The sequence below is a fragment of the Gymnoscopelus microlampas genome, assembly GCF_963454915.1.
Source record: "Gymnoscopelus microlampas genome assembly, chromosome: 16".
In the NCBI taxonomy this organism is placed as follows: domain Eukaryota; kingdom Metazoa; phylum Chordata; class Actinopteri; order Myctophiformes; family Myctophidae; genus Gymnoscopelus; species Gymnoscopelus microlampas.
This window is the reverse complement of record NC_139953.1, coordinates 22,989,925-23,002,053: the sequence shown is the minus strand read 5'-3', so window position 1 is coordinate 23,002,053 and position 12,129 is coordinate 22,989,925. Positions and strand designations below refer to the sequence as shown.

At 44.1% G+C, this 12,129-nt stretch overlaps 1 protein-coding gene across 3 annotated transcripts in view; it reads left to right on the top strand.

Moving 5' to 3' along the window:
* The first annotated feature begins 7,864 nt into the window (after positions 1 to 7,864).
* Positions 7,865 to 12,129, top strand: part of foxo3b (forkhead box O3b) — a 50,836-nt gene continuing 46,571 nt past the window's right edge. For 2 of the 3 annotated variants that reach the window (XM_084082338.1, XM_084082337.1), the window contains exons 1-2: positions 7,865 to 8,226; positions 8,697 to 9,469. In XM_084082338.1, coding sequence (XP_083938464.1) covers positions 8,894 to 9,469 — 576 coding nt within the window. In that variant the 5' untranslated portion in view covers positions 7,865 to 8,226; positions 8,697 to 8,893. Of the gene's footprint in view, positions 8,231 to 8,696; positions 9,470 to 12,129 lie in introns of all 3 variants that reach the window. The other variant, XM_084082339.1, reaches the window with a different exon arrangement.

Sequence of the window (12,129 nt, the reverse complement as noted above, 5' to 3'; positions counted from 1 at the left end):
TTATTGACTGTCACTGTTCTTCATTATTAGTGCTTACTAATAAATACACGTATACTATCCTCTGAGTAAGCCTAATTTCTGGTCTAGTGGTTCATTGTCTTGAAACCAAGATCCCCCCCCCCCCAAATAAAAGCACACCAATGATTTAGTGATTAATATAGGTAAGGTGAGGTACATTTTATTTATAAAGCGCCTTTCAAAGTAAAAATCATTACACAAAAATGCACAGAAATAAGTAAAATAGCAAAAAACACTGCATAGCAAAATCATAGATAGCATGTTCTCTAAAATGCGTATAAATTGATTGTGGGGCTTCAGGAGATGCATTTCATTATCTCCAGCAGAGTGTACTGTACTTTGTTTCACAGAACTTTTCATGAGTGTCTGTAGGTGGCAGCAGAGGGCAAGTGATCGCAGGAGGGTTTGTTATTGCGTCCCTCTTAAAGATGAGGTCATTCTAGTGCACCACTCTGCCTGTCCAGGCTGGACGCTGGGCCCAGCCCAGCTTGTCTCCGTCATCCCAGGCCCTAGCCTAGACCATTGGTTCTCAACCTTTTCAAGCCACGACCCCCCACAATAACCACCCTGACAAGCACTTGGAATTGTAGCAGTTGAGGCATTACATTTTGTTTGACTCTGTTCCACGATAAATATTGTGAAAATAGCAGATCGTTGTGAGGCATTGTGAGCTTGTAGATGGGCTATTTTGTTTGCCTATTTCTTATATTATTTGACAATTTGGCCAATGTTTTACCAATTTTTATAGTAGTTTGTTTATTGCTTTTGATGCAGTAATGGTCTTTTTCTTTCAATTTTTTTGTTTGTTGAGGTATTAAAAACAGTCCTTAAATTGTCACTTCACTGTCATCTGGCGAACCCCAAAATATCATGTGGGGGTCCCAACCCACAGGTTGAGAACCACTGCCTTAGACACAGTAGGTAGTGGTACCAGCGCCTCCAGAACATAGTGGCATTTTCAAAGCATCCCATTAGAAATGTTATGCTACATGATCACATACTTGGCTGGGCCTCTGTACTGTAATGACACATTCCCGGGCAATGTTTTGATGTGGTCGTGATGGGTGTGTTTTAACCCAGTAAGCCCTGAGGACGATTCGCCTTCTAAATCAGTATAGTCCTCAAACCTTTTCGTGCCAAGGACCCCCAAATTGATATATGTTTGGCCACGGCCCCCCGTCTGAAAATGCTTTGTGCGAGGCCGGGACCCCCGGAAGAGAAGATTTGTGTTTAAAGAAATCTAAATTATTCCAACTTTCAAGATTTTTCAGAAATGTTCAAAAATAGCAGATGTACAAGCTCGTGACACGCTGCAAGCTTGTATATCTGCTATTTTTACTTCTTATAATTTTTATCCCGCGATTTTTGTAACCCATTTTTTTCACCCGGTGTCAATTTCCTAAGTGATCCTGGGCACTACACCAGCCCTACACCAGCGCTACACCAGTCCCCCATAGCCTAGGGAGGCCAGGGCCGAGCTCATGCTTCCTTCAGTGCATGAGAGCCAACTGACCTTCTTGTCACCTGACAGGGGAGAGTTTCCCTGGTTGGACGTAGCGCGTGGAAGGAACACGTTATTCCAACCAGTTCCCTTCCCCTCCATCAGGCGCCCCGGCTGTCGGGGGGAGGCGGTATAGTGACCAGGATTACTACATGTTTTTGTGAGGGTATTAACTACCCTGGTAGACACGGGGAGAACATGCAAACTCCACACAGAGTAGGCCCTTTCGCCAACCCCACCTAGGGTATGGGCGCTGATGACGTGGAGGAGGAGACACGCCCCCAGCGCCCACAGCGTCCCTGGCGGGAATCGAACCCAGGACCACAGCGTCCCTGGCGGGAATCGAACCCAGGACCTTCTAGCTGTGAGGCGACAGCGCTACCGACTGCGCCACCGTGCCCTATATCTGCTATTTTTGAATATCCATCCATCGCAACAATCTGCAATGACACAGGTGCTTTCCCGGTTTATGTGGTTATTTTGTGTTTTTTTTTAAATGATGTACCATTACGTACGCTACGGTATAGTAGGTAGCCTACTTGTATCTAAGCAGCCAGCGTCACATTTCAAGAAAGGAAATGCCAGATTAGATGTATTACATAATGACATCCAGGGACAAAAACGGACACAAAGGCCAACAACAGGCAAAGAAATATGTGCATTTGTGTGTGAAAATAGGCCTATGCGCTTGTGTTTGTTTGTGTACGCGAGTGTGTGTGAAACATAAAAGTTTGTCTGTTAGTTTGTGAAGCCCCCAGCCGCCAGAACTTGTCAATGAAAGAAAAATCAATCACGCTCTATTCTGAGGCCCCTAATCCAATCAGAGTATTACGCCGTTCGGGACAACATCAGACGCAAACAGAGATGGGCCACCCTCTTTTGTGAATGCCTTAATTGGATGATTTACGCTGGCACAATGGGGTGGTTGCTGCGGTCCTCGCGTCCTCCGAAGCACGCCCGTGGGTAGGCTACCTCACTGACCGTGGTTGGTGAGCCTGCATGGTGAAAGTAACTAAGTACATGTACTCAAGTACTGTACTTAAGTACAATTTTTAGTTACTTTTACTTTACTGAAGTATTTACAATTTTCAATACTTTTAATTATACTCTCCACGATATCTCAGAGGCAAATATTATACTTTTACTCCACTACAATTATTTAAAAATGTATAATTGTAGTGGAGGACCATGTTGCATGCGACGCGTTGTGAGTTTGTAGATCTGCTATTTTCAAAAGATTTTTATACGTTGTATACATTTGAAACCTGTGAAATGGGACTTTCTCCATAATGAGTAGCCTACTTTCTACTTTTGGCACAAAGTACATTTTGATACCAATACCTTTGTACGTTTACTCAAATACATTTAGAATTCCAGACTTTTACTTATTACTTATTTTTCTACATTGCAGTATTGATACTTTTACTTAAGTAAAACATTTGAGTACTCTTTCCACCACTGCTGAGAAGGAAATTAAACAAAACTTGTATTTCTGAAGGAAAAACTGAAATGCACCATGTTCACTCTGGCTTGTATTTACTTACCTGGTATTTGTTGATATTTTAGGCCTACGGGTCTTGTGTGTGCAAGGATGATGGGTTCAGCTTCTGCCTTGCTGCTTTGGCTCCAGTCCTTGAACGCATTAGAACTGATTATGCTGTCAGTCTACTTACAGTATTTAAGTGTATTCCTGCTGTTGCCTTCACCTGAACTCACACTGTGTGGAGAAGTGATTTCAGGTGACAGCAGTGATTTCAGGTGATGCCTTAAAGCAGCGGGCCGGGGCGGATATTACAAGTGGGCCCCCAAATAATTGGCCAAACACTAAGATTTTTTAATGATAATATAACATTAATATTTAACAATATATATAAAAAAAAAACATGTCATGGTATGTTTTCCTTCAAACCTTGAAAATAAGTTTTCTTTGTGATACTGATATCACCATTGATCCAAGCCAGAACACAATCATTTGTAACATGACTGCCGTGTTAAGAAGTCAGATGGGTGGGCCGTGAACGCTTTCTAGATTGTCAAGCGGGCCCTGATCCAGAAAAGGTTGAGAACCACTGCCTTAAAGCACTCCTTAAAGGAGTGAATGGCGGGTAGGAACAGGCCAATGAAGTGCAATAAGAACATGTCATTTTAGGTGACATTTAATTGGATATTGCTTATGACTTCCGCTTATTGTCCTGGTGCACTTAGCCAATCAGGGTCACAGACCAGTAGGAGACCTAAGCTTTATTTGGACCACCTCAGCCTAAAAGGGGAAACAAACTGTGTGTGTGTGTGTGTGTGTGTGTGTGTGGCGGAAGGGAGTGGGGAAAATAACAACATTGTGGTTTATGTGTGTCAGTCTTCCTTGGCCTATATTGTAAATGCAGGGCTTTGTTTGGGAGGGTCACTCTAATTGAATTGTTTATGTTGTTTCTGGGAGGTGCCAGCCGTTTGTGCAATCCTCTTTTAGTCTTGGGGGGTGCACATAAGGTGAAAGCGTCTTTCTTGAATGCCAGTGCACAGGCATTTCAGCAGCATGATCCCCGGCACAAGATAAGTCATGATTCCTAAAATGCCTTTAGCACAACTGCACTGTTAAATCAACTCACATTTATACACCCTCAAGAGTTGAAAATGAGGACATGAGGCTTCTTCTGTGTAGGATTTTATTACTTTGATTTGATGTACTTACGGGCAAAGTAAAGTACAGGCCTAAATGTTAAAATATGCTTATGCATGAACATGTATACCTATTTGGACATTGCGTATTACATATAGTTATTTCCCATGTTGAACATACAGTACATGAATATGCCCTATAATACACATACTCACCAGACTCCCCACTTTTGCTTTTGGCCAGCCCATCCATTTCTTTGTTTGGTTAGGATTTTAGTTAGCTCTCAGTTTTGTCCCACTTCTACAGTATTTACATTTTCAGCTATTTGTTTTGTTGTGTGCAAAAATAAAAACTCTTGATATATTTTTTATTCATTTAGAATAAACTAAATGCAAGAGAGACCTGACTTTGTCCAATTATTATGTTGTAGCCCTTGGTGTTCAAGCCAGGTTTGAAGGGCCGTAACACTGTGTTATATACATTATACAGAATATGTAAAGGAAAACACAATACAAGCAGTCCATGGTGAATTGGGTTCCAGTTTTCAGAGATTATTCGGAAGATTACATACAGTAATTTAATAATAATATTTTGGTCCGCACTCCTTTGCGGTATTTGTCGTGTTAGGGAATTTCTATACTATGTGGTGATAAGCATGATACACAGTGTACATTATGTGTATGTAATTGAGTGAATACTCAGACATAAGGTTATTTATTGGTCAATAGACTTCAGGCGTATAGCTAGATTTCGTTATCACCGTCTGCTTGAAATGCTATATTAAGAGTAATGAAACATGATACATGACATGTCACAATGACCAGCCAATGACACTTGTGTCTAAAGGTCTGTGATTCAAATAGAGATGAGAGGCACATAATTAGGACTGCAACATGAATTCTGATGATGGAGGCAGGAGGCTCATATAGAAACACCGTGTGAGTGGTAGGTAAGAATAGATTAGAGTCTGCTTGAGTGGGATGGTATATAAGCACCCAGGAACTACATGGGGGCAGCCCACTTCCGCCACCTGCTTGTGCGTGTGCTAGATTAAACCTAGAATGTTGTAACATGTACTTCGTGCTGAATAAATAGTGAACATGCGGACTGGTCTGTCATCATTGCTTGGGGTGCCTTGCTCCTTGAGAGATTCCATCACAGTCATATCTGCATTTAACCCATCCTAAGTATCAGGAGCAGTGGGTGCTGCAGGGGCAGTGCCACTGCCTCGATGAGCGGGGTTTAGTGTCTTGCTCAGGGACACCTCGACACGTTTGGCCGGGCCGGGAATCGAACCTGGCACCTTCTGCTTCCCTGGCGGGCTCTCTACCCATACTCTTTCAAGGCCACCCCACCTTGCTGTATGATCAAACAGTTAACAGTTTACAGTTTAGGCATTTAGCAGACACTCTTAATCCAGAGCGATTTACAGTAAGCAAGGACACAAGATAAAGCCACTATGCTATGGAAATGGCTCAAGTACATTATAATTTACTTACTCTGCTTCGTATGACTTAAGGACATTTAAGGATATAAAAAGAATTGTCGCTACAGAGGAAAACCTGTGCACACGCACACACTTCCTCCATGCATCCAGCGAAGAGTTAACTCTAGTTCTCTGTAGGGACCAGACTGCTGCATCAGGCATTCTCTTTGATATAAGAGGAACAAAGACTGCTCACAATGTGTGTGTGTGTACAGTGTGTATATATATATATATATATATATATATATATATATATAGGAGACATGCTGTATATTATAATAGTATAGGCCTAGCATAGACTCACCCTGCCTGGTTCAGTTTGACATCATTGCTTTCATCCTTTTCAGTGGCCTGTCAGCTTGAATGTCCGGACAGCAGAACGGAATGGTCCAATAACACAGTCAGTACCAGACCACTTCAAGAGTTGTTCCGATACCAGTATCGTAAAAGCTGCTGAGACTGCCTAAAATGCTGGTATCGGTATCGGCGAGTATGCCAGTCTATGCCATTCCGATACCACGTAATGTATCACATGATATGTCATTTACAGTGATATTTTGAATGCTTCAGTTGATGTTGCACGATTGTTTTAAACTATGTACTGTACTATTTACATTATTATTTTAATAACTTGTAACTGCACTTTTAACTATATAATGAATAATGGACTTTTTATTTATTCCTAGATCCGTGGTTCTCAAACTTTTTATTTTCAAGGACCATCATAACTCTGAGTGTGTACAAATGGAACCAATAGTACACTCTCCCCTAGACTCCCTAGAGAACCACTGTCCTGGATTTGTTTAAATTACACACTGGTATCGGATCAGAATCGATATATCGGGATTAAGGAAAAACAGGTATATCGGTAGGCCTACATCTCTAACCACTACACATGGAAAAGATGTTTACAGTCTGCTGTGTGCAGCAGTGCACTCATCGTACATACACACACTATGCGCGCCACTGGTGTGTACGTGTGCCGCGCGCGCATTCCTGTACAAAGGCTCACGGGAGCGCGCAGCTGGACCGTGTGCACCTTTCAAGGCAGCTTCAGTGGAACAAAGACACGGAGGAGGCTGCTTGACGTGCTTGTTATGAAAGTGTCACGGAGGAGGGAGGAAGGAGGGAGGGGACCAGAGCATCACCTGCAGGACGGAGGAGAAGAACCGGATTCCTTCCTATCGACTTGTTAATAAATAGGATGACGACATGTTAGATGGATGGGGATGGGGGTGGGGGGGGGTTCAATGGACACAAGTGATTGACAACATTGCTCTGCAGGACAAAGAGAAGCAACGTTAGGAAGTCCGGAAAATCCATAGCATAAATATGCTATATGTTTTTCATTTCTATTGTCTTTCAGCATGCAGAATTGTGCAAAGAAGTTGCAGCACAGTAAACAGCAAAAGCACTGACATCATGTCCCAAGCACATTCATTTCAATTCCCATGTCAGTAAACACGTTTGATCAAATACATAATATAGCATAATATATCCTAACCTGTGGCGTCTTTAGCCTACAGAGTTTCTGCAATTAACGTATGCCAACAGGTAGCCTGCATTTCAATTTGGTAACTATACCTGGGTTTGCTCCCGACAGTAACCTGTTCTATTGCTGTTCTTGCGTCTGTCTATGTGTCTTTCTATTTGTGTGCACATCAACATGCCTGGACGTGTCGCGGCATGTCTCTGCACATACTGTACTCAGTGTTGCCAGGTTTTGTGAGAGAAATAAGCAACCTAGTCTAGGAAAACAAGCCCAAAAGAAGCAACTTTGGCCACAATGCCTCGCGAAGAGTTGCGATGCGACGCTTTGTGAGCTTGTAGATCTGCTATTTACAAAAGCTCTTGCAATAAAATGTGGAATATTTGGAATATTTTGTGAAACATTCTAACAACACAAATGCTCCCTGGGCACAAAACATTTTCATGAAAATATTTCAGAACCACTGGTTTAAATAATATTTCTTTTGGAAGGAAGCCTAAATAAGCAAGTCTACTTTAGAAACGAGCCCAACAAACCGCAACCCGCAACTACCAATTCTTACTAGCAACTTTAAATAAAAGGAAACCCAAAGTAGCTTATAATAAGCGGACATGGCAACCCTGACTGTGCTCTGGTCTGGGGCAGTGTCTCTTTAAAAGGCGATCCCATACACACTGGATCCAGGGGGCTGGCCCTTGATCGACTTTGGTGTGTGTGTGCGTATGTGTGTGTGTGTACGTGTGTGCGCAGCACTGTGCAGACCAAGCGAGATACAGTAACCAAGAGTGAGGTGGCGTTCTTCTTATTCCACATCGACACTGACACGGAGCCCAGCTTCACATGCATACATTCTGTACAACCTGGGAGTGGAAGACAAAACGTGTCAATAAGGCAAATGACCGAGGCTGTGGGCTCCACGGGATCTAATGCTTTCTTTTGGCACCACGTCACGCACGGAGCGCAGTGACAGTCTGTGCAAGTTGTTTTATATCCAAGACACTAGGCTACTTGAGGAGCCTACCGACCAGGATTATTCCCGGGGACTTGCTGCTCCTGTGGGATGACGTTTGAGCACTTTCTCCGTGGCCATTGACAAGTAGATCTCCCCATTGACAGTAGGTATAGGCTATATTACCTTGTAACTACCATTGACAAGTAGATATCCAGTAGGTATATGCTATATTACCTTGTAACTACAAGTAGATCTCCAGTAGGTATATGCTATATTACCATGTAACTACATTGACAAGTAGATCTCCAGTAGGTATAGGCTATATTACCTTGTAACTACAAGTAGATCTCCAGTAGGTATATGCTTTATTGCCTTGTAACTATACCACCAGGACGAGATCTGCATGGGCTTCAGCGCGTAATAATAAGCCTATTGATGGACAAGTGGTGTCTGTAAGGACTGTAGCCTATACCGTGTTTAATTATGTGAGGATTTCTGCTAAATTTGAACTTGTGTCATTTTGACAGCCATAGCACACAGAGCCTAAACTAGCCATACAACATTTAAGATGTTAGTGTGTATAAGGAGAGACTGGAGCTAATACCGTTGTGTGGTTTCTGTCTTCCTCTACAGGGGTCATTAATCTGAAACTCTGAGCTGATCTGATCGCTGCCTTTAGGTTCGCTGCTGGTCTGGAACAGCAACAAAGAACGGGGGGGGCGCGCATTCATGGAATGCGACTTTGACAGCTCTTCATTTCTTATCTACTAAACTTTTTTTCACTACTGGAAGCGGGGGGGGTCGAGATTGTGACTATAGGAGGAGATCAGATGGCTGTGGTTCCAGCCCCCGATCCTCTCCCGGACTTGGACGACGTGGCGATCGACCCCGACTTCGAGCCACAGAAGCGGCCGCGATCGTGCACCTGGCCGCTGCCGCGACCCGATCCCAACGCGGCCAAGCCCGAGAGCAACGACACGTCGGACATCATACCCGAGGAGGAGGACGACGACGAGGACAACAATGCCACCTCCAGAGCCATCCCCATCGCTGTCAATGGCTCGAGTCGCGCGGCACTAGAGGACCAGAGCAGCAGCAGTCCCGTGGCCGATGGACTGCTCTCCTCGCTCGGCCAGGAGAACGGGGGCTCCCCGCTCTCCTCGCATTCCCCCACATCGGCCTCGTCGGGGGGCGCGCTGGGGGCCATCGGGGGACAACAGACCCCGAGGAAGTCGTCGTCGCGTCGCAACGCCTGGGGAAACCTGTCCTACGCCGACCTGATCACCAAGGCCATAGAGAGCACGGCGGACAAGAGACTGACCCTGTCGCAGATCTACGACTGGATGGTCAGATGCGTGCCCTACTTCAAAGACAAAGGCGACAGCAACAGTTCTGCAGGCTGGAAGGTAAAAGCGTTAACAACATCCTCCTCCCCCCTCACCCTCCTCCTTCATCTACTCCTCAGCGTTGCCATGTCCGCTTATTATAAGCGACTTTTTGGGGCTTGTTTATCTGTTAAGTTGCTTGTAAATATTCTTCTTTGGGCTTGTTTCTAAAGTGTACGTTGTTTTATTTGGGGCTTGTTTCTTTGCGTTGTCTAAATATTCCAAGATTCCCCCCAAGATGTTATTTGAAAATAGCAGATCTACAAGCTCACAACGAACGTTTTGACAGATTTTATTTGTAAATAGCCGATCTACAAGCTCACAACCGCTATGTGAGCTTGTAGATCTGCTTTTTTCGAATCTGCCAATGCAAAAATAGCCGATGCATAATGTTTAATGTGGCCCATAGTCTTCTTTTGGGCTCGTTTTCTTAGACCTGGTACCTTGTTTCTCTCACATAATCTGGCAACGCTGCGCCTCCCCCTCCCTCTCCCACCAAAACAAAAACAAGAAACATGTGGCTTGCGTTCTCTCTCTTTCTTGCATTGCGCGCGTGAACCTCAGCCTACGCGTGCACACACACGTGGATCGTCATACGTGCACGCCAACGAGCATAATTTCTTTCCATTTTTTTTTAATGGGGGCTGTAACATATCTGAGACATTGGTTGAATTAGAGCTAACAGAATTGGCGACTATGTAACCAGTTTGTCTGGAAACATAGTAACCTATTTAGCATGAATGACGCAATCCCCTTAGTTAAGACTCTCAAAGAATGACACAATTACATAATGTACTGAACAGCCCAATAATCCATTCATTGCACTGACTAATCCTGAGCGTAAACAAAACAATTTAGCAATCAAGGTTCACAAAACACAACTAAATAGACTTGGCTTCATGTAGCAGTAAGAACGTGGTCTTATTATTTGCAGTTTGTTATGTAAACCTTGGCTCACAGGCTTGTCTCCTGGGGTCAGGTAGGTTCGCCTGCTGCCAAGGTTGTTAGTCCTCCTGCCTTCTGGGGATTACATAACGATCTGATGCCACTGAGGGTTGAACAGTTGGGATATATTTTCACCTCCTAAAGGGAATGCTATGGTCACTATGGGGCCAGCTAGATGGAAGACACATGGGACAAATGAGAGTGAAACGGGGAGGCGCGCCAGGCGGCTAAAAGAGCAGAGGTTAGAGCTCAATACTGAGATTGGAGAAGCATCCCTGTTGACCAAGTAGCCCACAGGCCGTAAATTATCACGGTTTTTACGAGTTAGGCTATCTGATATGGTCCAGGGGCGACTCTGTAGGCTGTAGCCCGTGGGGGGGATCGCGTTGACCAAGTCAAGGCCGTGGTCATTGTCACCCCGCGGAGCTGTTGCACATGGAATGTCGGGCACGAGGGCCAAGCTGTTGGGGCTATAATGTTACACTGTCCATCAATAAATCTCAGTGTAGAGCGCACAGCATATGCCTTCTATAGGTTTCTTATCACACACGAGTTACAGATTCTTGTGTAAAGCCAGACTGCCAGATTCCTATTCCTACTCCATTTTCATCATCATATACCATAGAAGCCGTAGACTATATTTGGACACAACCACACAAAGAGTGCTATAGGCTATAGGTGTAAGGAGCACCACAACGTTATGTAAAGGAATATAGGTCGTACACAGACTTTGTACAGACACCTTACATAAGGTGAGGCTCACGGTTTTATTTCAGATAATAGACAGCTACAGCACACCGCTCATTTAATGAAATGAAAGTCACACATCAAAGCCTTGGCATGTACACAATAAAATACCCAGTGTTGAATTATCAGAGGGCCACCTCTGTAAAGGGACCTTTTTCATATCCCTTCATCTCATCTCATCTCTCCTCATCTCATCTATACTTCATCCTCAGTGACTGTTAAGTTTCACGTAGCTCTGCCCTGGGCCTGGACACCTAAGGTCTCATGCATGCAGGGAGGGCACCTTTGTTAGGGAGATTTGCTGAGCAAATCCAAGTAATCCCTTTGGGTTTCTTTCCCAGGTTCCCACTGACGTCATTCTAGTTCATATCTTTGTGAGTTACCTGTTAGGCCACGGCAAAAAGTAGGTTAAGATGGGCCAGCATAACCTGGTCACCTCAGGGTGTCTTTCGTAACCACACGCCACTATTTCGACAAAGGTGCACCCTAAGGCCATTGTTATATTCTTAGAGCACAAATATAACAGTATTTAACCAATGCCTTGCCTTCTATAGTAGATGTTAGCTAGGTTAACAGAGACTAAAATATGAATGTATTTGGTGCCATTTCAGTTTTTTAGTTTTTGTTTTAGCAATGCATATTTTCAGTAATTTAACCATTGTATTATGAGTCAAAACAAAGTCTCTAGTTTGTTCTCTGGCAATACGCAGTTCATCAGCTTAGTGCCAGAGCAGTGTGTCTTATTGTGGTGCTGTAGTAGATCCAGTAGCAGCCCGTGTCTGAGCTGTCCCGCGCGAGCAACGTCCTGGAGGGTCTGGTCCGTTTTTTTGGACTAGGTGCTGAAATGTGTGCTATAAGAGTAGCATGGGATTGGTGCGGGAGTGACCCCAAAATAGCACCCGTAAACATGCCTTAACGTGTGTGTGTGTGTGTGTGTGTGTGTGTGTGTGTGTGTGTGTGTGTGTGTGTGTGTGTGTGTGTGTGTGTGT